The 24764-nt window shown below is 44.2% G+C and overlaps 1 protein-coding gene across 6 annotated transcripts in view; it reads right to left on the bottom strand.

The window, feature by feature from the left end:
- The window catches only part of LOC122754441 (myomegalin-like), a 125193-nt gene that overhangs the window by 30362 nt on the left and 70067 nt on the right, over positions 1–24764 (bottom strand). For all 6 annotated transcript variants that reach the window (XM_044002865.1, XM_044002864.1, XM_044002862.1 and 3 more), the window contains 10 exons: positions 22343–22535; positions 21447–21563; positions 16994–17513; positions 14643–14878; positions 12459–12510; positions 10056–10288; positions 9251–9400; positions 7068–7262; positions 3552–3812; positions 1025–1156 (listed from right to left, as the gene is read on the bottom strand). In XM_044002865.1, the coding sequence (XP_043858800.1) occupies positions 1025–1156; positions 3552–3812; positions 7068–7262; positions 9251–9400; positions 10056–10288; positions 12459–12510; positions 14643–14878; positions 16994–17513; positions 21447–21563; positions 22343–22535 (2089 nt within the window). The remainder of the gene's footprint in view (positions 1–1024; positions 1157–3551; positions 3813–7067; positions 7263–9250; positions 9401–10055; positions 10289–12458; positions 12511–14642; positions 14879–16993; positions 17514–21446; positions 21564–22342; positions 22536–24764) is intronic.

The following is a 24764-nucleotide window of genomic DNA, read 5'->3' as shown; positions in this document are numbered from 1 at the left end:
CCTGAGTTCAAATCCATCCTCAGACACTTGACACTTACTGGCAGTGTGACCCCGGGCAAGTCACTTAACCCTCACTGCCCCACCAAAAAAACCCCAAAACCCAAAAAACAATTGGCTCTCTAGAAAAAAAATTTATCCCAACCTCACTTTTAAGTTAAATGTGCATTATTAGCATATTCCCATCACTTTCTTAAGTCTAAACAATGAACAAAACAATAAATCAAGCCCTGATTTGTAGCCATTTGCCAATTTCCAGGGTGTAAAGACTCACACTGTAAATTTAACAATCAGCTCTCTGAGGCTTGTACAAGCTGGCTCCCAGCTCACTCCTGGACAGAGGTGATTGGGACAATACAGAGGTGTAATACAAAGAAAGATTACAGCAGGGAAATATCAGATGATGAGTCATTAGATCGATGAAGGACAAGGAATTGGCGGGGGGCGGGGGGGGGTGTCACTTTAGAACACACCTGTACTGCCCAGCCAAGAGAACTTTGGTAAAATGGAGAAAAGTGATGATGATGGAGATGATACAAACAAAAAGCCCATTCTGGAGTCCAAAGACCTGAATTCTGATGTCAGTTCTATTCAAACCTCAGTTCCCTCATTTGTAAAATAGGAATAGCAATAATATCCATCCTGCCTATTTCCTGAGGTTGTCGTGAAGATGATGGATGTGAGATAATCAATTACAAATCAGGAGACTTGGATTTTAATCTTGGGAACTTCACTTATCGAGATATGACCTAATCAAATCCACCCAACCTTTTTGAGTGCCTATCAAATAAGGGGGTCTGAAAAAGATGTTTTCTCTGGTCCCTTCCTGTTCTATGATTTTTTTTTATGCCATGGGCGTGTAGTGAGGACTGTAAAGCTTTATAATGATTATTCCCTTCATGAGGAATAAGTCCTACCCAGACAAGCCCCGTGCCTTCCTCCCCACACCTTCAGCGATCAAGCCCCGAACCCCAAGCACTAAGAGAAAGGTCCAGAACAGAACTGAGCTGATTTGGATTTGTCTTACCATTGGCCCTCGTGGCAGAGGAGAGTCTGTCCTCCAGCTGCTCTCGAAGGCGATCATTAATGCAGATGGATTCCTCAAGGCGCTGGCGTAGGTTGCGGATCTCACTGAGATGTTCTTCCAGCAGATCAGCCCCTGTGGTTGTCCCAATGGGGCACAGAAATAGGAATTGAGAAGGGGACCCAGCAGGAAAATGAAGGGTGGCCTGGGTGCCTGTCGGTCAGCCCATCAACATGCATTTATTAACTGCTGACTCTATGCCAGGGATTGTGCTGAGTGCTAGGGCTCATGCAGTCTCCAATACCTATCACCCTCCTCCTGCCACAGTTTCATCTTTCCTGCTCCCACTCCTCCAGAGCCTCAGATAGCCCAGTTGAATTCTCTCTAGGGAGGCAATTAGACACAGGGCAAGAATGTAGCAATCAATCAAAAGAGGGCCCGGGGGCTGTCAGAAGCCTGAAAAAACCCTTTAGTCTTTTTCCTGGTCTCTAGGCAAGGTTTCCTGTCTGAGAGCAACAATGGGAACAGATGACCCCTAACGTTTTTACAATAAGTATTCATTGAACAAGTTGAGTTTTTCCAGTAATTTGAATGAAAGCATAGGCAGCCTGATTACCAAATTTGCTGATGGGTGCAAATTTCCCAGATGAATCATGGCATTTCCCGTTTTCCGAGGTTTAAATGCTTGCAGCCCATAAAAGATGAAATGCAACAGTGGAAATATAATCATTGGTAGAACTAGTTTGTGCTACAGGGAAGATGGGAAGGGCTGACAACTCTAGCTAATAAAATTGGAATCCAAACCTCTCCAGAGGTTAGAACAATGGACTAAGTAAAGACACGTGGAAAGTCCTGCGCTTGTTTTACAAAAACTTAACACACATGAGGGAGAGGGGGCTACTATAGCTAGAAAATGATGTGAGTGAAAAAGACCCAGGGTGGGTTTAGTGGATTGCAAACTCAATAGGAGGCTATTTTGTGTGACTTGTTTGGTGATGAGAATGAGGAAGGTGGGGCAGCTAGGTGGCGCGGTGGATAAAGCACCAGCCCTGGATTCAGAAGGACCCGAGTTCAAATCCAACCTCAGACACTTCACACTTACTGTGTGACCCTGGGCAAGTCACTTAACCCTCATTGCCCCTCAAAAAAAAAAAGAAAAAGAAAAAGAAAAAAGAACAAAAGAGAGTGAGGAAGGTGGTGGTTTGATTAGGAGCTGCCCTGATCAAACCAAATCTGGAGTTTTGTGCTTAGCAATCATGTCCAGAGAGGGCAGCCGGAATGGGGAGATGGTTTAAAATGATGAGCTGAAGGGAGAAGAGAAGAAGGGGATGGGGAGGAGGACAAGGGAATATTCGAGTACCATCATACAGAAAAGGGATTAGATTTAATCTCCTTGACCCTGGATGGCAGAATTAAGTAGGAGTGACAAGGGGGAAAATTTGGGTTCCATATATAAGCATCAGATTTCCTAACAGTTGACCTGAAATAGAATCAGCTAATTTGGGAAGTAGTGAGTCCTCCCCTCACTGTAAGCCTTCGGTCAGGGGCTAGATGGCCACTTTCTGGGATTTTATACTTTGAATGAAAACTTAACTATGAAGTTCTAATATTCTATGAATGGAACTTTTTATTGTTGTTGAGTTGTTTCAGTTGAGTCAGACTTTGTGAACCCCATTTAGGGTTTTCTTGGCAGAGATACTGGAGCGGTTTGCCATGTCCTTCTCATTTAACAGATGAGGAAACTAAGGTAAACAGGGAGAAGTGCCTTGCCCAGGGTCACACAGCTAGTAAGTGCCTGAGGTCAGATTTGAACTCAGGAAGATGAGTCTTCCTGATTTCAAGTCCAGTGCTCTATCCATTGTGCTATCTAGCTGCCCCAATGGAAGGTGGGGAATAGAACTTATAAGTACCTATTGAACAAGTTAGTCTTGGCTTCTGTGGGCAAAAGAGTGGGCTACCTACATTGTGGAATATCAGGCATTAGGGAAAGTCCCACTTGTGAAAAATAAACAAAAACCATATATATATATATATATATATATATATATATATATATATATATATATATATATATATGTATGTATGTATGTATGTATACATATTAAAATAAAATACATATATGTGTATATGTATACATGCATATATCTCTCTCTGTCTATCTATCTCACATTTGCTGACTCATCCCTCTAAAAAGGAAGACAAACTATGATCTAATCATTTAAGAGAAGGCTTAAAAAGCCAATGCCCTTGGAAGAGAAGATAACCTTGACATTCTCTTCTGATGGCTGACCCTTTCCCAGAAGAGTGACCAAGAGGGCAGGGGCACCAGGAGGAGGTGGGGAGCTCAGTCCCCTCACCTCTGTATCTCAGTGCTTCTATCATGAAGTGAGTGCTATTTCTAAATCCCCACCCAACTCCCTGGAAAAGCCATTAAAGTTAGCAGAGCCCTTGACAAAGGAGAGAACAGCTGGTCCTTCTTATTAACCATCCCCACCTCCCGATTCTAAACTTTCAAACTCATGACGTTTACCTGTGAGTTTGGATCGGGGTTGGCACCCCGAGGAGCTTGAGGACAGGTCCCCCAAAGCAGTTCCCTTCTGAGGTCTAATGGTTTCCCAAAGGCCACTGTTGCTGAGGAGCCCCGAGTCTGCTGACCTGCAGAGTTCTGCAGATATCCCCAGGGGATGGGACTGGGAAGTACGGTGAGGGGTTTGCAGGCAGTGGGGAGAGCCGACTTCAGCAAGGTTGCTAGGCAAAGGGGCCGGCACGGCAGGAGTTGTAGGACTGATACCTGGACAGAAAAAATACATTTGTAAGACAGAGAAAAGGGGAAGGACTGGGGACAAGGGTGGAGGAAGGCAAGAGGAAGATAGTTGGATGTTGCAATAGGAAATGAATGGAGACTGAAGTGGGATATACAGGATTGAGTGACCTGCACCAGGTGACGGTCATATGAAATATTAGCCAGGTAGGGGGCTCACTCTCTCCCTCCCCACATCCCACACCTTCTGGGGGCAGAGAATTAGAAAGTGACTTTGGCTAGGGTGCTGCTGGCAGCTGTAACTTTCACCTCAAGGACAAAACTTAGTAGATTAAGAGGTGGAGACAAGGTGGGGAGAGGCCTCCCACCATCCGTGCTTGGTACAAGAGTCCTGGGACTTCAGAATTCATTAATGAATCATGGAATGAGAGGGCAGAGACTGGTATCTGGCTAGTCTTTCAAAGTCCCGCTTTGGGGCAGTGGGAGAAGGCAGAGGACATCAAGTGTCACCTGGACAATGATGACATCGCCTGGCTGTGCTTCACCTATTTTGTCTTGACAAGGAACTCGGACTCTAAATATGGGCTCATTTCCCCCAGAGGCCAGGCTGAGCAGTGAGGCCAAGTGTTTTCCATAGGGAACATCCTAGGACACTATTTAAAGGAGACATCATCTAGCTCCTGGGCAAAGAATGAGCCCTAGGGACTTCTTGAACTAGATGACCCTCTGACCAAACTTCTGTGCAATGTAGGCCCTTCCATTGAACCCTCTGGCATCTCTAATTCTTCTTGTTCCCTGGGCAGAAAATCCTAGCTGGGGAGGCTGGACCTCAGGGAAAATCCAGTTGATTCTGAGTCCTTCCAGGTGGTCATCGAGACAACAAGAAAGGCAACAAACATTAAGCACTTACTGTGTGCTGGGCACATAACAAAGGACAAAGGGTTTATGTCTCTGCCTGGAAACTTGAGGGATGTCTTTGTTTCTGCCCTCAACCCCACCAGGGTCCTTAGAGGGATCGACATGCTTTCCTTTTCCCCCTCAATAACCAACCCATCCCACTATACAGTCCCTTCTTTTCCCTGATTTGAAGAACACCTACTCAGCGTTCTTAAGGGTCTCAGAATAGGGGGTGGGAGAGGATAAGGCAAAGGTACAAACCAAAGGCAGTGAACATACTTTTCAACCAGTCATGGAAACATCTGAATGTGTTAGTAAGAGGACTCGTGATGCCCATATATCCCCCACTCCCCTTGCCAGAAAGCTCAGAGCACGTACACACACGTGTGCTGTGAGGACTCATCGACACCCACACAATTAAGCCTCTGTGCACATAACACATCGGCTGTTCGTTGACCGGAGAAGCTGCCATGCACACCACATCGGTTAAGCATATGATTGCTGGAGCAGAGAAAGAGCCATACTGAGCAACAGTCATCCTGACGCATTCCAAAGGCAGAATGGAGTTCATGTGTCTGCCTCCAAGGCTCAGAGACTATGGCTCCTAATGCTCTAGCCCAAAGAAGCTAGGAAAGGGGTGCCCAAAGCTCGGATGCCAGATGCTCCTCCCATTCAGCCCAGGCTAGGGCCATCGGCATCCTCTGCAGGCTTCCTTCCTTGCCCCCTTTTCTTTTTTCCATATTTTCCTTTGGATCAGGTCAAGCTGACTACGAACAAAAAAGGAAGTGGGGGAAGGAAGAAAGGAGATGAAGGGACTGGATAACTTCCCTTCCAGCTCCAAGATTCTATGATTCTTGGGAAGTTGGGAAAGTCTCCATACCACGAGAGTACAGGAAGAGCTGGTATGTGGCACCTTCCTTTAGGAAGACGATCTCCAAAAGGGACCTTGACTCATTCAACCTCCATACTTTGGGAAGAATGCCAGGGCAGGCAGAAGAATGCTTCTCCTATTCTCCATCATTTCCCTGGAAAGAGATCTCTATCTCTGGGAAATAGGTCGTTGCTCCATTAGGTTTCAAACTACCAGGATGTTCTAACTAGCTTGAGCTACTTAAGAGTCCCTCATGTTCCACTGAACCATCCTCTATTAGTCATCTACAAATAGCCCCAAACTGGCTATTGCAGAGAGCCAGCTATGTAGCCTCATCCTGAGGGCAAATCTGAAAAACAGCAGGGGAGAGAGTCCAAGTGTGGCTGGCTATACACTTCTAGTTTGGAACACGCACCCTTTCAGGGTCAATAATTTGGAGCCTCAGCTGCAGACTCTGGGTGAAAGACTTCTCTGACACTGAACTGGTCCCTCGACTCAGTGAACAGCCCCAGCAGCCCCCAACCCCCACCCCCACCCTTGTCACAGGTGGTATTTTCAAGTCCATTTAGCTTCTTCCTAGAAAAAATGTTGCAGAGCCAGAAATATTCATGCTGGGTTGAGCAATTCCATGGGGCAAAGAGGGTTGGGCTTTTTTGTTTGGCTGGCTATAGCTGGTCCCATAAAATTGACCTTTCAAAGAGAAGGAGTAGAGCCAACACAGACACCAATAAGGAATTCTCCTGAAAGATAAGTAGACAAATCTGGGGCGTGTTTGGGACACTGTGAAGTAAAAGAACTATCCTAGAAAATGCCGTACATAGTATTCACCCCACAGATCCCACATCCTCCTGTTCTGGTCTCTGGAGCTTGGCCACTCACCTGGTCACTGGCAGACCAGACCAGACCAGACCAGACATATCAGCTTATGCAATAGTTTGCCCTCAACCTTCTTGGTCTGTTCTCTCTGCTGTTTTTCAAGGTTGTTCTCAGGATAACAGCTACAAGCAGAGGACAGTATAGATATGAAAGGGTCAAAGGACAGAGAGTAACCCCACTTCTCCCCTGTCTTCTCCAGGATCCCATCTAAAAATTCCACAGCACAAACCACGGCAGAGGAAAGTGAAGTCCTTCCTTATAGGAAAGACTATTGCATTAAATATCCTTGTTGGATTCCAATTCATCTACAACAATGGTAAATGGACCATGTCTAATGCCTTATGAATAAACACTTTTCATACACACACACACACACACACTTTCTCTCTCTCTCTCTCTCTCTCTCTCTCTCACACACACACACACACACACACACACACACACACACTCACTTAGCCAATTGCAGTTGAATGAATGCCCATATGTACCAAGCAAGCAGGGTTGCCCCCAATCTGCTTTTGCGTCCAAGGCTGCAAATCTCTCTCTCTCTTTTTTTTTCAATTTTAAGCCATACAGTTCACTGAAAGCCATGCAGAGCCACATGCCACAGAGAGGGAACAAATCCACCGGGAGTCTCTCACTTTCTCCCAATTGCTTCTGTAGCATCTGCAACTCCTGCTGAGCCTCTGCCAAGGAGAGCACCGATGTCCCACAGCAGCCAAGGATGGGAGGAGCAGAAAGGGGAGGGGGGCCAAAAGGCAGAAAGAGGGAGGGGGTCGAGGAAAGTGGAGGCTGGCGAATGCCAACCGGCTTGGGTATGGAGTTAAAATAAAGGCCTAGAAACAAAGACAAAAAAAAAAGATGGGGAGAAGGGGAAAAATCATTAAAGGGAGAACATTAGAATAAATATAGACAGAGGCAGATAGAGAGTGAAAGTAAGAGTATGAGTAAGAGTAAGGGTGAAAGAGACAGAGAAAGGCAGAGAGACAGAGAGAGAGAAGAGAGATAAAGAGGGAAAGGAGAGGGAGAGGGGGGAAAGGAGGAGAGGAAGAGAGAGAGAGAGAGAGAGAGAGAGAGAGAGAAGTTCCAGACAGCTGTAGAGTGAGGTTTGGTGTTTACTGAAAAGGCAAAAAAGTGACTTCTTACCTCCTAGGAAGCCCATCACCTTCCTGGCTTCCCTTTTCCTTATCCCCCATAGAAATGCCTTTTTGAAATGTAGTCTGGATTACCATGAAATCAAGGATCTGGCTCTATAAAAGCATGATGACATTTCCCTACCATCCATCTGGGGCCATGGGGTTGCACTCCAGAGTCTGGTCATAGGAAGGTATTTACTACATTCCCAAGTTGTAGAGGCAGTGAATGAAAAAAGGAATTGATTTGGAGTCAAAGGAAGGTGGCGTATATTCATCCCAGAGCTGCTATTTACTAATAATGTCATCCCAAGCAAGTTGTTTCATTCTGGTTCTGTTTCCTCAGCTATAATATGAGGTAGTTTGAACCAGTTAGATGATCTTAGGCTCTTCCCATTTTTAAACGCTACGATAATAAATGTCCTGTGTCCCCCCGCCCCAAGCTGTTGCTGATAACCCCGCTAGCCCTGGGATTGATCATTTTCATGTCATCCAAAATGCCAATGTTATTCTGACCAAGAACTGAACAAAGGGACATTCAAAGGCTAAAATTGAAATCTTTGGTGTTCTAATTTTTCTTCTGATTATCACTGTAAACCCCATAGCACCAAACAGTGCCTTGAGTACAGTAGGGGATTCAAGAAATATTTGATTTAAATTATCTGACCCTAGAGATGTCACCTAGATGGCCAGTAACTCTGCTTGCTTAAGGGTATTGAAGCTGCAGTGCTGGGCTTCCTCCTAATGATGATTTACAGATACAGCCACTGAAGAAGATCATATGGGACTTCCTTTTCCTTCAAAGGAAAGTCAGGCAGTTCCTGAGAAAGAATTAGGGTGGGCAGGAAATAAGCTCTGACTAAATTCTTGGGAAACTACAGGAGTCAAATCCCGTTGTGGAAATAAAATAGCTCAAATTTACATAGTACTTTAACATTTTCAAAGTGCTTTCTGCCCAGAATTTATCATCTTCATTTTACAGGAGGGAAAAATCATATAACCAGTGTCAGGACTTGAACTCAGATCTGACTCCAAGGACACTCCTCTTTTCAAACACCACAGCTGCTTTCCCAAGATGAAGAGAAGCTAGGAGACTAAGAATGACAAAAGGCTGAGAAGTAATACCAGTTTCCTTTTTGCCCTGATATCTGTAGATCTCTGGTTGAACATCTGCCCTTCTGAAAGTTTGGATCCATGATTCAAGTTCAGGTTTCAGTGGCCTCTAAATTAAGGAGCTATTTTCAACCCTCTGTGCCTCAGGCTCCCATGAAAAATGGAAATGAGAATACCCATTGAAAGAAAAGTTGAACAATGAGGCACATATCACCACCATAACCCAAGAAAGAAAGAGGTAAATAAGTATAGGTCCGAAGCTGTTATAAAAACGACACCATTTCAGAGAAGTCTATGTATAATAATAAGACTTTCAAATTTAAAGCGATGGATGTCACACATTTTCTGTGAAATTAATACAATATTCCAACACAGCCATAGAGTTGTGGCTGTCCCTTAGAGCTTTCCATAAAAAGATTTAACCCACGTGAACCAACTCTTTATTGAAGCCAGACGAAGGAAGGCAAATTTGAACAGGTAGTTTGGGGTGAAGTCCTGGGGCAAGGGCGGATTTTTGGTGTCCTGCTTGCCCCTTCGGGGGAGGCTGCTGTCCCATACCTGTATGGGATGGTGCATACCTGCATGTGCCTGGCTGGCTTCCTTGGGGGGTTTCTGAGAAGATGGCATGGTTGCGGGGATGCTGGATTCCTTCTTAGCCCCATGGGATGTACTGGCAGAGGATGGGTTAGATGAAGGAGCTGCATTGTTACTTGAATGATGGATGGTGTCTACAAAATCCATGAGAAGGTGTTGTATTATACAGAGCAGTATAATTCTGACTGTTTCCCCTGGAAATGCCAGGGCCAGAGTGTCACCCATAGTGAACATAGCAAACCTTGCTCATATCCCTGTTTCTTTGGAAAGAGAATCTACATTTGGAAGGGAGATGCTTCAGTGGAGAAGCCATTCCATATCAGTTGATGATCTCAGGGCCTAGAGCCCTTAGGGAAGTAGGCGGATGGAAGCTTTGGGTGATAAAAGATACCCAGGGAGCAGATTGTTTGGGAACTATTATGAAGAGCAAGGTTGGCACAGGTGAGATGGGAATTCACTAAGGAGGGATTGATGCATGTGCTAGCCTTTGATATGAGGATGAGGCCACGACCCAGCAAATGAGCATGGTTGTGTTGCCAGCTGTGATGATGAATTTACAGTGATCCAGACACTGCCTCTCCTCATGAATCACCACCACCCCCAACTCCCTTCCAACTACACTGCTGACCCATAGCATGCATTTGGGAGATGGTGGCAGGACTGTGAGCATAGAACATAGTGAGCAAAGCCAACTGGCCCAATGGGGCATGAGCCTCAAACTCAACACCTCACAGTGATCTGTAAGTCCCTCTCTAAAACAGCGGGAGTGCCCAGAGCTCTGATGCTTACCAGGGAGGTTGGGTGAAGCTTTGCCTGTGCAGTCTTCCTCATATTGGGTATATTCGCTGGCCACATCCATGTCCGAGCTGGCTTCCATCTCATCAGATAGGAAGGAGGTGCTGCTCGGAGAGCGATGGGAGTCAGAGAGGGCATGACTGCTGGAGGGAGTCAGGGATCTAGCGTTGAGTTTGGACTGCAGGGCCTCAATCACTTTTTCCTTTTCTTGTAGTTCCTTGCTGAGCCTGGTGGCAAGGGGAGGACAGGAGATTAAGGCATGGTCATTGGCAAGCCACCATTGCCACAGCTGGCCCTGCTGGAAAGCTCATGAGTGGGAGCCCAGAGGAAGAAGGGAGAATTCCTTTGGGAGGGGCAAACAATTCATCACACCTTTTGGGCAGGTTGGGGGAAGAGGGAAGGGGATGAGAACACACCTGCTAATGTAGAAAGAGCTGGGAGGTGATGGTGCCAGCCAAGACACTAGAGAAATGTATGTATGTCAGCTAGAAGACCCAGAGCCTTGCAATAGCTGGACAAAAAATGTTTTTTCTCTGCCCAAGCAGAGAAATGGTGGTCCGTTTTAAATCGAAATCTCCTTTTAAGACAAGGCAGTTTTTGAGCTATCCATCTCTCAAGAGATTGGATTGCAGTGTTCAAATCTGTCCCTGAGAATTATAACCACCTCCTAATTGGTCTTCTTCCTGCTCATCTTTCACCTTTCTAATCCTTCCTACACACAGTACCAAAGATATTTCCCTAAAGCGTAGGTTTGCAATATGAAAAAAGGCTCCAAATTGCTAATAGAAAAATGAAAATTGAAGCAACTCTGAGGTTCTACCTCACACTCATCCAATCAGTTGATAAAAAGGGACAATGACATGGGTTGGAAAGGCTGCAGGAAAACAGGCACATTAATGTGGATTGATGAAACTGGGAACTGGTCCAGTCATTCTGGAAAGCAATTTGGAACTACTCCCCAAAAGTATTAAACTGTATATGTGCCTTTGACCTGGGGTGCAGAATGAGACATTTATTTTGTGGACATGGCCAATATGGGAATTGGTTTTTCTTGACTAGGCAAATATATAATAAATATATTACAGGGGCAGCTAGTTGGTGCAGTGGATAAAGCACCAGCCCTGGATTCAGGAGGACCTGAGTTCAAATCCGGCCTCAGACACTTGACACTTACTAGCTGTGTGACCCTGGGCAAGTCACTTAACCCCCATTGCCCCGCAAAAAAACAAAAAACAAAGCATAGTTTTGACCATATAACTCCCCTACTCAATAAATGCCCGTGGCTTCCTATTATCTCTAAAATAGCATTTAAAGTTCTTTACCACTTGATCCCCTCATCTCTTTCCAGTGTATATGTGTGTGTATGTATGTATATATATACACACACACATATGTATGTACACATGCATACACAGACACACATATACATGCACTCTGAGTCCATTATCTCTCATCAGAAGGTGGATAACACTCAATCTTCAGTCCTCTGGAACTGTGGTTCATTATTAGGCTGATCAAAGTTATTTGTCTTTACAATGTTGTTATCATATAAATTGCTCTCTTAGTTCTTCCTACTCACTTCACTCTGGATCAGTTTATAACAAATCTTTGCAGGTTTTTCTTGGAACTATTCCCCTTTATTTCTTAAGAGTACAACAGCATTCCTCTACATTCATGTACTATGATTTGTTCAATCATCTGTGGGTGGATTTGGATGGATAGATAAGATAGATGGATGGACAGATGAGATGGCTACATACATAAGATACATAGATAGAGATTAAGATGGAGATGGATGGATGGCTGAAGATGGTTTATAGAGTCAAAGAAAGACATAGAGAAAGACAGACATGGATGTTGTAGAAGGTATGTTACTATTAAATAGCTGCTGTTATATTAGAAAACCAATGATTTTTACAGTAACATGGCTCTTAAGGAGATGCAGGTCTAGGAGTGATATTTACTAGCTGTGAGACTTTGGGCAGGTAAATTAACTTCAATGGGCCTGAGTGTCCTCAGCAATAAAATTAAGCTATTGAACAAGATAATCTCTGGGGTCTTTTCCAGATCTACATCTAAGATCAAGTGCTTCTTTCCAGAACCACCACACCATGTGTCTTCATTGTCTAAACCTTGCTGGGGCCTGGTTAGTTGATCTTTAAGTGTGACCTATGCTAGCTTACTAAGCTTGGCGAATTAATAAGCAAATGAAAACAGATGTGATGATGTCAAAATAAAGAAGGCCCCAAAAAAGTGAAGCAAGCTTTCTACACAAAAGAAAGTGTCTATGTATAAAGCACAGTCTCTCCAATTACCCTTGTGTCTCTCTCTTCTGTTTACTTCAGGAAAAGAGGTTCCCCCTTGACACCCCATCACTAAATAGTAGTTTACATTTACCTGAGGGCCAGTAGCTCATGGCTTGATTTCTCATCCACCTTCCCTCGATCTTCTGGAAACAAAACCCAGATAGGTCTAATTAGAAATGAAAAAAGCTCACCCTGTACATGCAGGTAAACAACAGGGGCTACTTGGAAAAAGAGAACTGATCCCCTCTAGCTTGGATGGGGGTTGGGGCTGCTCAGGGCAGATAATCAATCTCCCAACACACTTTCATTCTCCTTCCATCGTTCGATGGTCTTCAGGGGAGCAGGCCAGGTATATCTTCAAAAGGTTATGGCAATAGGCAGAGTTTCAGCAGGATGAGAGGTGACCCTTGCTTCCCTCCCAACTCTAAAGGACTCTGATAGTACAGAAATCTTTGCTGGTTTTCAGGGCCTGGAAAGGTAGATACTGCTCTCCATATTCTCCCTTCTCTTTCTTGTTCCCTCCTTCCTTTTCTGGAATACCTAGAAAACTTGCAGCATCCTAGTTAATCAGATGAGACCCCACCTTTCCCAATAAATCAACTCACTTTTGAACTGAGCCGCTCAGATTACTGGAGTGATGACTTGGGATTCTCACCTAGTTAAGTGGTGAGAGTTTACTGCAATGATGCCCCTAATCCACGGGATGACCTCTCTGGGGATCAGTTTGGATTCCCTGCTCCCACATCCTGCCATAGCCTGACAATCATTGTGCCTGGGGCTCTGGTTCCATCCTTTCTGGTATCCTTGTATCACATTGTAGGGGTCAGCTGTTGCACTAATTTTAGAGGTGTCAGGTGTTGCCCTCATTTAGGGGTGGGTGGGTAAGGGTGTTGACCTAATAACCTTCCTTTGTTGCCTTGTCTCCTCAGCCTGTGGTATCTCAAGTTAAGCTACGTAAACTTTCTTCTGTGAATTAAAACATGCCAAATAAAAGCCTGTTGACTTTGCATCACTGCCTAGTTTAATTCTTCTGCAAAGCCCTCCTTTTAAATCCCAGAGAAGTTGTAACAGATTGGAGACAAGGATAAAAAAAAAATCCTCCTAAGGAATTCCACATCTTCAAAGATCTGCCATTGGCCTGGTCTCTGACATATGGCTTCCCCTATGATCTCTGAAGAGTATTGCAATCATAACTGTATTTGTTGAAACTAGTGGGACAGATCCACTCATCTCAATTCTGTCCTTGTCTTAGGCAAATCCATAGCTAACTCCCCCCACCCCTACTCCATCTTCCCAAGCCCACCTTCTTATTCTTTTCTGCTACTTACCATTGAAAGTCACTTCATAAAAAAGTCTTAACCACCATTAATAATAATCATATGCCACCTTACATTCACATTATAATTTACTATTTGTAAGAATGAGGCGATATCCCTCCCCACCCTCAAACCCTTTGTAAAATATAATCTCCTTGAGGACAGGCATTATTAGGTCATTTTAAAGATCTTTGTTCCCCAAGGACTCAACACACAGTGCCCTGCCCATAGTAGGCAACTTATGAGATGTTTGTTAAATTGAATTAAACAACTAAGCTGAGGTGGCATTATACCCCCTTTCTCCCCAAATCCCCACTAGTATTGTGTCTATCTCCCTGCTCCTTCCATCATCAGGTGACCACTCATGGAGGGTCAGCATCATCACTCTCCATGTTATTATACTCCTGACTTTCCACATGCTATAAAACCAATGTGTTTACCCTCCAGACCCCTGGAGTACTTACATTGGAAGGACCCTCTTTCCTTGAGGGCCTCTCCCTTCTGATTCCGTGATTGCTACTGGAAGTACCTTCTTAAGGAGGAGGTCCCAGACCAACCCTGTCAGCACTCCACTCCAGGCTTTACTCCCAACTCTATACACAGGGCTTTTTCTACCATTCCCCCTTCTCTCTCCCACCCACTGGGCACCTGAACACCCAACCCCCCCCCCTTTTCAGCTCCCTTTTCAGTGCCATCTTCCCCTATTAGCACGGAGTCTTCTCAAGGGCAAGGACTGTCTGTCGGCTTGGATTTTCATAATCAGCTCTCAGGATGGGGTCTGGCACAGATGACTTGCTTAATAAATGCCTATTGACTTGCTCTTGTGGACTGACCTCTTTCTCCCAGCTGGCTCCCCTGGTCACACATGTAGGAGCACAGTAGAACCAGGCACAGAAAAGGGCTTATCGTGGAAGCACGCGTACACTGGGGCGGGGACAGATGCCAGTGGGACAACTTACTGGTGTTCAGTTTGTTGGTGAGTCTTTCTGCTAACTGGCTGCCCTGAGTAAGCTGCTCCCGGAAGCTCTGTCCCAGGTAGTAGTCAATGTCTGTGCCTCTGAGGAGGTCCTCAAAAGACTTGACCGTGTCCCTGAGGTGCTGGCTGAGGAGATGGCACACACCTCGCCCTTCCCGTATCTTCTGACGAAGATGGGACAGCTCTCGGGCCTGAGCCTGGATCAAGGAGTCGTATTTCCTGATGGAGATGGAAGAAGAAAGAACAAAGGTGAAAAGGGAGGCTTATGATACTTCTAGGCATTCTGGGAGAAAGTTTGCCGACTCTCACCAAAATCGGCCCCTTCCTTTCTTAGTCTGAATTTTGTCATGGACAATGAGAATCAGCTGTGCCAATGGGTCATGAGGTGATAATGACCAAAGGAACATACCCAATCCAACTGATTCTAGAGTCTGGGCCTTTGAAGGCATCTGAGCAGCACCTTCTCATTGAACCACCAAGAAAGTCCACTCCCAAAGAGAAGGTGCCGCCACCCCACACTCTTGCATTTAGTGGGGAGTGAGGGGAGAAGAGACACATTGACCCCCTTTACACTTTAATACTAACTTGCACATGGGTAGTGCTTGGAAGTTTACAAGAACATTTCCCCACAACAATCCTGTGTAATCAATAGTACAAGTTTTACAGATAAGGAAATTGAGACTTTAAGAGGAAAAGTGACTTGCCTTTAGTCATGCCAAGCTACTAAGTGTCTGAAGTAGGATCAAAACTCTTCATACTTCTTGAATCCATGTCCAATACCCTATCCATTTTCCTTTATGAAGCCAGTATAATATGCATAGTATGCTCTGCTGCCTCACAAACTTCCCTTGTTAAGATGTCAATAGGCATCATGTTGTAGAAAGCATTCTATTTGAATGCTGGCCTTGGAATTAGGAAGATCTGAGTTCAAATCTTACCTTGCTGTATGATCCTCTGCAAGTCACTCAACCTCTTTGCCTCAGTTTCCTTATTTGTAAAATGAAGGGGTTGAACTTGAATGCCTCTAAGCCTCCTTCTATAATCCTATGTTTAGAGGGCAGCTAGGTGGCACAGTGGATTAAAGCACTGGCCCTGGATTCAGGAAGACCTGAGTTCAAATCTGGCCTCAGACACTTGACACTTACTAGCTGTGTGGCCCTGGGCAAGTCACTTAACCTTCACTTCCCCCCACAAAAAACAAACAAAAAACTCTTTGTTTCCACAAAGAGAACCTGGTGTCCTTTATCATTGTCTTATTAAAAATAGCTCAAATTGATCTTAACTGCTTCCAATCTATCTCTCTCTCTATCTATCATCACACCCCATAGTACACACTGGGTTTGTAGAGTGGGTGAATGCAAAACTAGATCAAGAACAATAGTGTTGTATGGGAAAGGGCTGACGCCATGGCCCCAGGCATCCATGGATCTTGAGGTCTTGAGGGGTGACTAGATAGAAGGTGAATGAGGCAGAGTCAGTTTCGCCAGCATTATTCAGTTCCCACTATTTACGAGGCCCCGGAACTTACATTCTACTGAAAAGATGGAATTGTCATAGGGGAAATTAACATAAGCCCACAGCTAATATTGAAATGTGCCTTGAGTGACTGCACATGTATAATCAATGTCACGTTGTTTGCATTCTCAATGGGCAATGGAAGCATAGGAGAGAGGGAGGGAATTGATATCCAAAATTTATTGTTTTTTGGTTTTGGGGGGGGGTTTTGGTGAGGGAATTGGGGTTAAGTGACTTGCCCAGGGTCACACAGCTAGTAAGTGTCAAGTGTCTGAGGCTGGACCTGAACTCAGCTCCTCCTGAATGCAGGGCTGGTGCTCTATCCACTGCGCCACCTAGCTGCCCAATATCCAAATTTATAACCCAGAATTTTTTAAAAATGAACATAATTTTTTATACACAATACAGTTTTATATGGAAAATATTTAATGTGATAAAAATATTTTTTAAAAAGTAAAAAAAAATAAGCCTATGGGTCGGCAAGAAGGTAATTAGTGGGGGGCTCCCTCTTCATCCCTACTCTGTACCTCAAACACTGCTTGGGTACTAACCCACCCTGTAATCTCAGAGAGTTTTGTAGTGGAAAGAATTACCGTTTGGAATCAGACCCCTGAGATCAATTCCCAGCTCTGTAACTGATTAACTGTGTGATCTGAGCAGGTCCTATCCAGGGCCCTCTCTAAGACAAGGAATACAGGGGGCTGGATGAGATGACCTCTGAGATCCCTTACAACACTAAATCTGTAATTACTTCCTATGTCAAACTCAGCTTCCCTCTTGTTCTGCCCACCTGAAACTGGTCCCCCCCCACCCCCTTACCCTGGCCAGGTGGCTGATCTTAGCTCTTCTGCCAACTTCCCTTCCACCTGGGATTTTGGAAGCTGGGCCTCCAACAGGGACACTCTCTGGATGAGTTTCTCCAGATCCTTTCTGGCCTGCATCTCAGGCGGGCAGAAGACCCCCATGCTATCAGATTGCCACCCCTCATCCTCATCTGTGAGGCTGTGGGATGGGGAGGATGTGAGATCGCCACCCTTCAGCTTCATCTTCCGGGGTCTCTCCAGGCTAGACGCATAGTCGCTGGTGACAGAGAAAGAGCGCACTCGGCACTTGAGATTCTGGATGACCTTGTCTGAGTTCTGCAGCCTGGCCTTCAGGTCTCTGATGTGCTGCTGGAGGACAGTAATGTCCTCGGATTTTCCATAGTCCAAGAAATCCTTCTGTTTCCCCGGGGGCTTTTTCAGAGGGGAACTGGTCAGTGCTGACCCCAGAAAATTGTACTGAGAGTGTAACCCCTCGGTTAGTCTGGCATCACTGAAGACCTCAAGTTCCTCGAATTCTGTGAAAGACAAAAGAGGCTCATCTCAATGACAATTTACACTTAGTAGCACTTTGGGGTCTAGAAAAGCAAATAAAATACATAATAAATAAAAATAAAATGGACCCACAACAGATCCCATGTGATAATCAAAACTATAACAGAAAATTCCAGTTCTTGGGCAAAATCATTTGGTTGGCAGGGGAGAGAGAGAGAGAGAGACAGACAGACAGATAGACAGACAGGCAGACTAAGACAAGTCCAGGCTGATACTTGCTGCCATCGCCACTGGGGTCCAAGAGATAGGCCTGATGACAAGAGAATCCTGAAGCGCTTTGACCCAGGGCCTCAGTAGGAAGATGCAGAGGAACCCAGCTCAAGCTACCTACATCACCTTAATGAAAAATTGTGACCTCCTGTGAGGTGTCAGTTTCCTTATCCATACTAGGAGGGTTAGATTATTAATTAGTCAATCAATCAATAAACACTTAAGGATTTATAATACTCTAGGCACTGTGCTAAAACTCTGGGGGTAGTAAGAAAAAGCTGAGTCCCTGCCTTCCGGGAGCTTACATTCCAGTGGGTGAGAAGCCATACACAAGATGGATGCCGAGAAGACAGAAATGGTGGCAAGTCACATGAACTCCCTGGGTCTCAATTTCCTTATCTGTCCGGTGAGGGGATTGGATTATCAATCAACCAATCAGCAGGGACTTATTAAGTACTTACAAAATACGAAACTCCGGATTTACAAAGAAAAAGCCAGACCAGTCCCTTCCCTTAAGGAGCTAACGTTCTAGTGGATGAGAAAATATTTGTATAAATCGATATGAGCAATAGTGCACGTGTTGCCAGAGAAAATAAAAGGTGGCCTTAAAGAAGGTACTGGTGGCTGGTGGGACAGGGAAGCGCTTTCTACAGAAGGTGATGATGTCCAAGGGACAGAGACAAGGAGCATTCCGGGAATGGACAGGGCTCCATCTAAAGGCACCGAGATGAGAGGAAGAGCTTCTTGTGTGTGAGGAAGGACTAGTAGTTGAGTATGACGGCTGGATTGTAGAGTACATGGTATGGGGGAGGGGAGAAGAGGCTCCATTTAAGGAATGGAAAGAGAGGAAGAGCTAGGTTGTACCAAACAGGGGTGTGTGTGTGGGGGGGCATATTTGTTCCTAGGGAGGATTGGGAGCTACAGGATTTTGAGTTGGGGGTGTGGGTCAGGAAGGGACATGGTCAGACTTGACCACAAGCTTCCTTTGGCAGCTGATCAGAGGATGGATGGAGGAGAGATCTGAGGCAGGGAGTTGAATGGAAAGGACAGTAGTCCATGCAAAAGGTAATGAAGGGGGCAGCTAGGTGGTGCAGTGGATAAAGCACTGGCCTTGGATTCAGGAGGACCTGAGTTCAAATCCGGCCTCAGACACTTGACACTAGCTGTGTGACCCTGGGCAAGTCACTTAACCCTCATTGCCCCACAAAGCAAAAACAAAACAAAACAAAAAGGTAATGAAGGTCTAAAGTAGGGTGATGATGGTGAGTAGAAAGATAGGAGTGGATGCAATAAACCATTTGTAGAGAAAGAAATAATGAGATTTGGTAAAGTCCTGAGTTTGAGATGCGTAAGGGACACCCGGCTTGACATGTCCAACAGGCCATTCATGAGGGGGTGAAGAAAGCTCAAGAACAAGACTAGGAGTGAACAACTAGATCACTGGGGAGATACCCATGTGAGCTGAGAAGAGAAGGCCGTAGACAGAGCCCCAAGAGATGACCCCACACTTTGTGGTCATCATATAAACAAAGATCCAATCAAGGAGACTGAAGGAACAGGGAGACAGGTAGGAAGAGAGCTGAGAGAAAATCCTAATGAAAACCTAGCTGAGCATCCAGCAATTGTTGTTGTTTGTCCTTCATTCTCAAAGAGGACCATGACATCAGGGTGATGTCATGACTTGCACTGAATTGTATTTAAATGAAGGAGGCTTGTGTCAGGTCACCAACCTCATGCTCTTCTGGGTCCAGTGGCAAGATATAGATCAGGACTACTAGAGATGGCCCCGGATGTTTAAGGCAATTGGGGTTAAGTGACTTGCCAAGTATCTGATTTGAATTCAGGTCCTCCCAAATTCAGGGCCACTGCTCTATCCACTGTACCACCTATCCAGCAATAGAAGTTGGTCAACAGCATCAAATGAGACAGAGAAGCCAAGAAGGATTGAGATGAATAAAGGGGATTTTCTTGGCAAAGATACTGGAGTGGTTTGCCATTTCCTTCTCCAGCTCATTTTACAGATGAGAAAACTGAGGCAAACATCATTGAAGTGACTTGCCCAGTGTCACCCAGCTAGTGTCTGAGGCTGGATTGGAACTCAGGAAGAGTGTTCCTGACTCCAGGCCCAGTGCTCTATCCACTACACACCTAGCTGCCCAATGGCAATTAAGAGATTACTAGAAACTTTGAAGAGAACAATTTCAGTTAGATGGATGGAGAAGTCAGAATGGAGAGTTTAGAAGAGAGTGAGAGGAGAGGGAGTAGAAGCACCCACTATAGATGGATTTTAGCCTAGAAGGGAGGAGAACTATAGAAGGCTATCTTGCAGACATGGTAGAGCGAGGAGAGAGAATGTAGCCAGAACAAGAGAGATGGCCTGGGAGAGCACAGAGAGACTGCAGAGGAGTTTTGGGAGGAGAAAGGCATAGGAAGAGACACAAAGATAAAAGATTTCGATCAGAGAAGAGAAATTAAGTTCTCGAATACAGAAGCAGAACATCTGCAGGAGATGGCGGATCAAGGCTATGCTCATTCCTGTGTGTAGCTTATGTGGAGTAGGGCAGGAGAAGGTAAGATATTTAAGGGAACATGCAGCCCTAAGCCCATGACCCAGTAATCTTCTCCTCAGAGAAAATGCTAAGGAGTCAGCTGGTGGCACAGCAGATTGAACTCTGGGCCTGGAGTCAGGAAGACCTGACTTCAAATCTGGCCTCAGACACTCACTACTAGCTGGGTGACCCTGGGCAAGTCACTTCACCTGCTTGTCTCTCTCCTCAATTATAAAATGGGGATGATGATAGCACCTGTCTCACAGAGTTGTTGTGAGGATCAAAGGAAATAATGTCTGTAAAAGTGTTGAACACAGTGCCTGGCATACAGTAAGCACTAAATAAATGCTTATTCCCTTGCCTTGCCCCTCCCTCCTCAGGCTGTCAACATCTAAAACGTTTCCCTTCCCTGCAGCAGTCCTCACTCTTCCTCTTGCACCATGATGCTCAGTACAACCACTCTGGGGAGTAAGCATTCTCCCCAGCTCTGAGAATGTTAGTCCTCTGGGGCCAAGGCCCTGTGGCCCCTTCCTGGTTATGGCACTGGAGGTAGGAAATTAAAAGTACTATTATCCCTATTTTATATCTGAGCAAACTCTGATTCAGAGGAGCAGTGCCTTGACTGTGGTGGCCCAGCTACCTAGTAAGGGTTAGTCAGACCCCAAGGCCATTCTAGCATTCTTTCTCCTTTAAGGAGACAGGACCTTAATGTGGGACAGAGAAACAGCTGGTAAGACACTAAACAAGTTCATATTTTCATTTTAAAGACCTTCCCACAAGCAGCAGGATAAGTCTGTGTCTCTGTCTGTGTCGTTTCTCTGTCCCTCTGTCCCTCTCTGTCTCTGTGTCTCTGTCTCTCTCATCTCTCTCTGTCTCTCTCGTGGCAGGATTTCACGTCCATAGTCCTCCACAACTGCAAAGAGTAAGAGGAATACACCTTCTTTCTCTCCCTACAATAGCCCCCATAAATCCAGGTCCATAACCATTTCACATTATTGAGCCAGTTGGTGAAGGAAGAAGGCAACTTTGCTAAGGGTTTGAAGTGGCAAAGCTGGCTTTCATGGAAGAGGGTAAGGAGACACCCACACCCATCCCCATCTCTCTCTGTGTCGCTGTCTTTTTTTTTTTTTTTTTTACCAGGGCTGGTGGTTTCTTCTCTCTCAGCCTCATTCTCACTCCGGCCACATGTCTCGTATCCCAAGTCCTGGAGATCCACCTGGACCTGCTTGCTGTCCTGTTTCACCCCTGGCTCACCTGGCCAAGAAGAGAAAATGGTTGTGTCTGTCACAGCCTCTATCCCTCTTTAGTCTTGTGGCATCATCATCATCACACACTGATTGTGCCTTTCACTTCCTGAGCATGACACATGGTTTGTTTGGACTCACTCTTACACAAGAAGTTGGTTCCTGCTCCATCCATCACTGATGGAGGAGAGGCCTCCAGCTTGAAGCTGGAAGACCTGAGTGAGGGTTGTACCATTTACTAGATGTATGACGGTAGGGAAGTCACTTTGCTGCTTGGGATCTCTGTTTTCCTCATCTGAAAAATGGGTGTGATTTTCTTTTTTTCCTACTTACATTATCTACCACATGGAGTTGCTGGCATTAATGAGCCCTATGTTACTGAAAGTTAATGCTTACTTCTGCTCAGACCCATATATTATTCGGGCACTTGTTTTAGGTTTCAGCTGTGAGAAAATAATGGGATTTGGCAGATACGCAAAGGCTCACCTGGAGATTAATCTAAACTGATTGAATTAAGTGAGAGTAATTGACTTTGCTGATTAGTCTACTAGCAAACTGGATGGAGTAACTTCATATTCACTGCACTTCAGTTTTCCCATCTGCAAAATGGGGTAAAAAATACTGTCCTTTCTTCCTTCCCAGAAACATGGGAAGGACTGAATTAATTTTAAAAAGGAATTTTGAAAGCCTATATAGTATTTTGAGCTCTTCAGAGAACTCTAAGGTATCTTACTAACATCTAAGGTACTGCACAATCCATCAATTTGATGCCTTTTACTCAGGACTTACGAAATAAGACTCGGTATTGTTCTAGCTGGCTGGCCTGGACTTGGACTGTAGCTTCGGACACCAGCAGTTTCTCCTGGAGATCTTGGTAGCGTTGTCTACACTGTTCCAATTGGGAGCGGAGCTGGTGAGTTGGCCCCTGCAGACTAGATTCTGCTGGTGGCCCATTGCTGTTGAACTGGCCTTGACTGTTCACCTGAGAGAACCAAAAAGGAAGACTCAGTCAATAAGGAGACTCTGTAGAGGAATAGGTATTTAGCTTGGAAAAAAGAAGAGACTGAGCAAGAGCCTAATCGCTGTCTTCAAGGATTAGAATGGTCATAAGTAACATGGAAAAAAGGATAACACCTGGCAGATTTAGGCTTGAAGTAAAGAAGGTATCCAAATAATTAGATCTTTCAAAAAATGGAATAGGCTGCCGTTAGTGCTAGTGAACTCCCTAAAACTAGTTTTTAAGCACAGACTGGATAGTTACTCATGATCATAGGTAAGTAGTGCAGTGGATAAAGCACTTGGGCCTGAATCAACTCAAAAATTACTTGAAACAACAACTTTAGCAAAGTAGCAGGATATAAAATAAATCCACATAAATCATCAGCATTTCTATACATGACCAGCAAAGTTCAGCAGCAAGAGATAGAAAGAGAAATTCCATTTAAAGTAACAGTGGATAATATAAAATATTTGGGAATCTACTTTCCAAGACAAACCCAGGAACTCTATGAACACAATTATAAAACACTTTTCACACAAATCAAATCAGATCTAAAAAATTGGAAAGATATCAATTGCTCATGGATAGGCCGAGCTAATATAATAAAAATGACAGTTCTACCTAAATTAATTTACTTATTCAGTGCCATACCAATTAGACTACCTAAAAATTATTTTATAGAGCTAGAAAAAATAGTAACAAAATTCATCTGGAAAAACAAAAAGTCAAGAATATCAAGGGAAATAATGGGAAAAAAATGCACAGGAAGGTGGGTTAGCTGTACCAAATCTGAAGCTCTACTATAAATCGGCAGTCATCAAAACTATCTGGTACTGGCTAAGAAATAGAAATTGACCCAGCAATACCACTATTAGGTTATTTTTTTCCAAAGAGATCATAAAAAAGAGGAAATGACCCACATGTACAAAAATATTTATAGCTGCTCTTTTTGTGGTGGCAAGGAATTGGAAATTGAGGGGCTGCCCATCAATTGGGGAACGGCTGAACAAGTTGTGGTATATGAATGTAATGGAATACTAATGTGCTGTAAGAAACAATGAGCAAGAGGAGTTCAAAGAAACCTGGAAGGACTTGCATGAACTGATTATGAGTGAGATGAACAGAACCAGAAGAACATTGTACATAGTATCATCAACATCATGTGTTAATCAACTGTGATAGACAGAATTCTTCTCACCAATACAATGGTACAAGAAAGTTCCAAAGGACTCATGATGGAAAAGGATCTCCAAATCCAGGAGAAAAAAAAACAACTAAACTGTGGAGTATGGATGCTGATTGAACCATACTATTTCTTTTGTTTTTTGTTTTTTGAAGTTTTTCCTTTTTGCTATGATTCTTCTCATATCATGACTAATGCAGAAATATGTTTGATTATATATATATATATATATATATATATATATATATATATATATATATATATATATATATATATATATATATATATATATATATATATATATATATATATATATATATATATAAACCTATATCAGATTATCTGCTGTCTAGGGGAGGGGGGGAGGGAGAAAATTTTGAAATTGGAAATCTTATAAAAACAAATGTTGAAAACGATCTCTACATGTAACTGGAAAATAATAAAATGCTTTTATTTAAAAAAAAATAAATAAAGCACTTGGACCCGCAGTCCAAATGACCTGAGTTCAAAGCCAGTCTTAGACATTTATTATCTGTGTGACTCAGGACAAGTCACTTAATTTGTGTTTGCCTTGGTTTCCTCATTTCTAAAATGGGGATAATAATAACACCTAACTCCCAGAGTTGTTAGAGGGTCAAATGAAATAATAATTATAAAGCACTTAGCAAGACTGGATAGCATGCTGACAAAGATTTGTAGAGTTGAGCATCTGGGTGGCAAGGTGGATAAAGCACCGGCCCTAGATTCAGGAGGACCTGAGTTCAAATGTGGCCTCAAGACACTGGACATTTACTAACTGTGTGACCCTGGGCAAGTCACTTAACCCTCATTGCCCCCCCCCCAATATCCATAGAGTCAAAGCTATGGTTTTTCCAGTAGTATTATATATCCTTGTGAGAGTTGGACTATTAAGGAAAGCTGAGATCTGCAGAACTGATACTTTTGAACCGTGGTGCTGGAGAAGACTTTTGCAACTCCCTTGGACAGCAAGAAGATCAAATCAGTCAATAATTTAAGAAATTAGGGGC

Source organism: Dromiciops gliroides, chromosome 4, assembly GCF_019393635.1.
Source record: "Dromiciops gliroides isolate mDroGli1 chromosome 4, mDroGli1.pri, whole genome shotgun sequence".
Lineage (NCBI taxonomy): Eukaryota > Metazoa > Chordata > Mammalia > Microbiotheria > Microbiotheriidae > Dromiciops > Dromiciops gliroides.
Note: the sequence above shows the minus strand (reverse complement) of the source record. Positions and strands in the feature narration are given on the sequence as shown.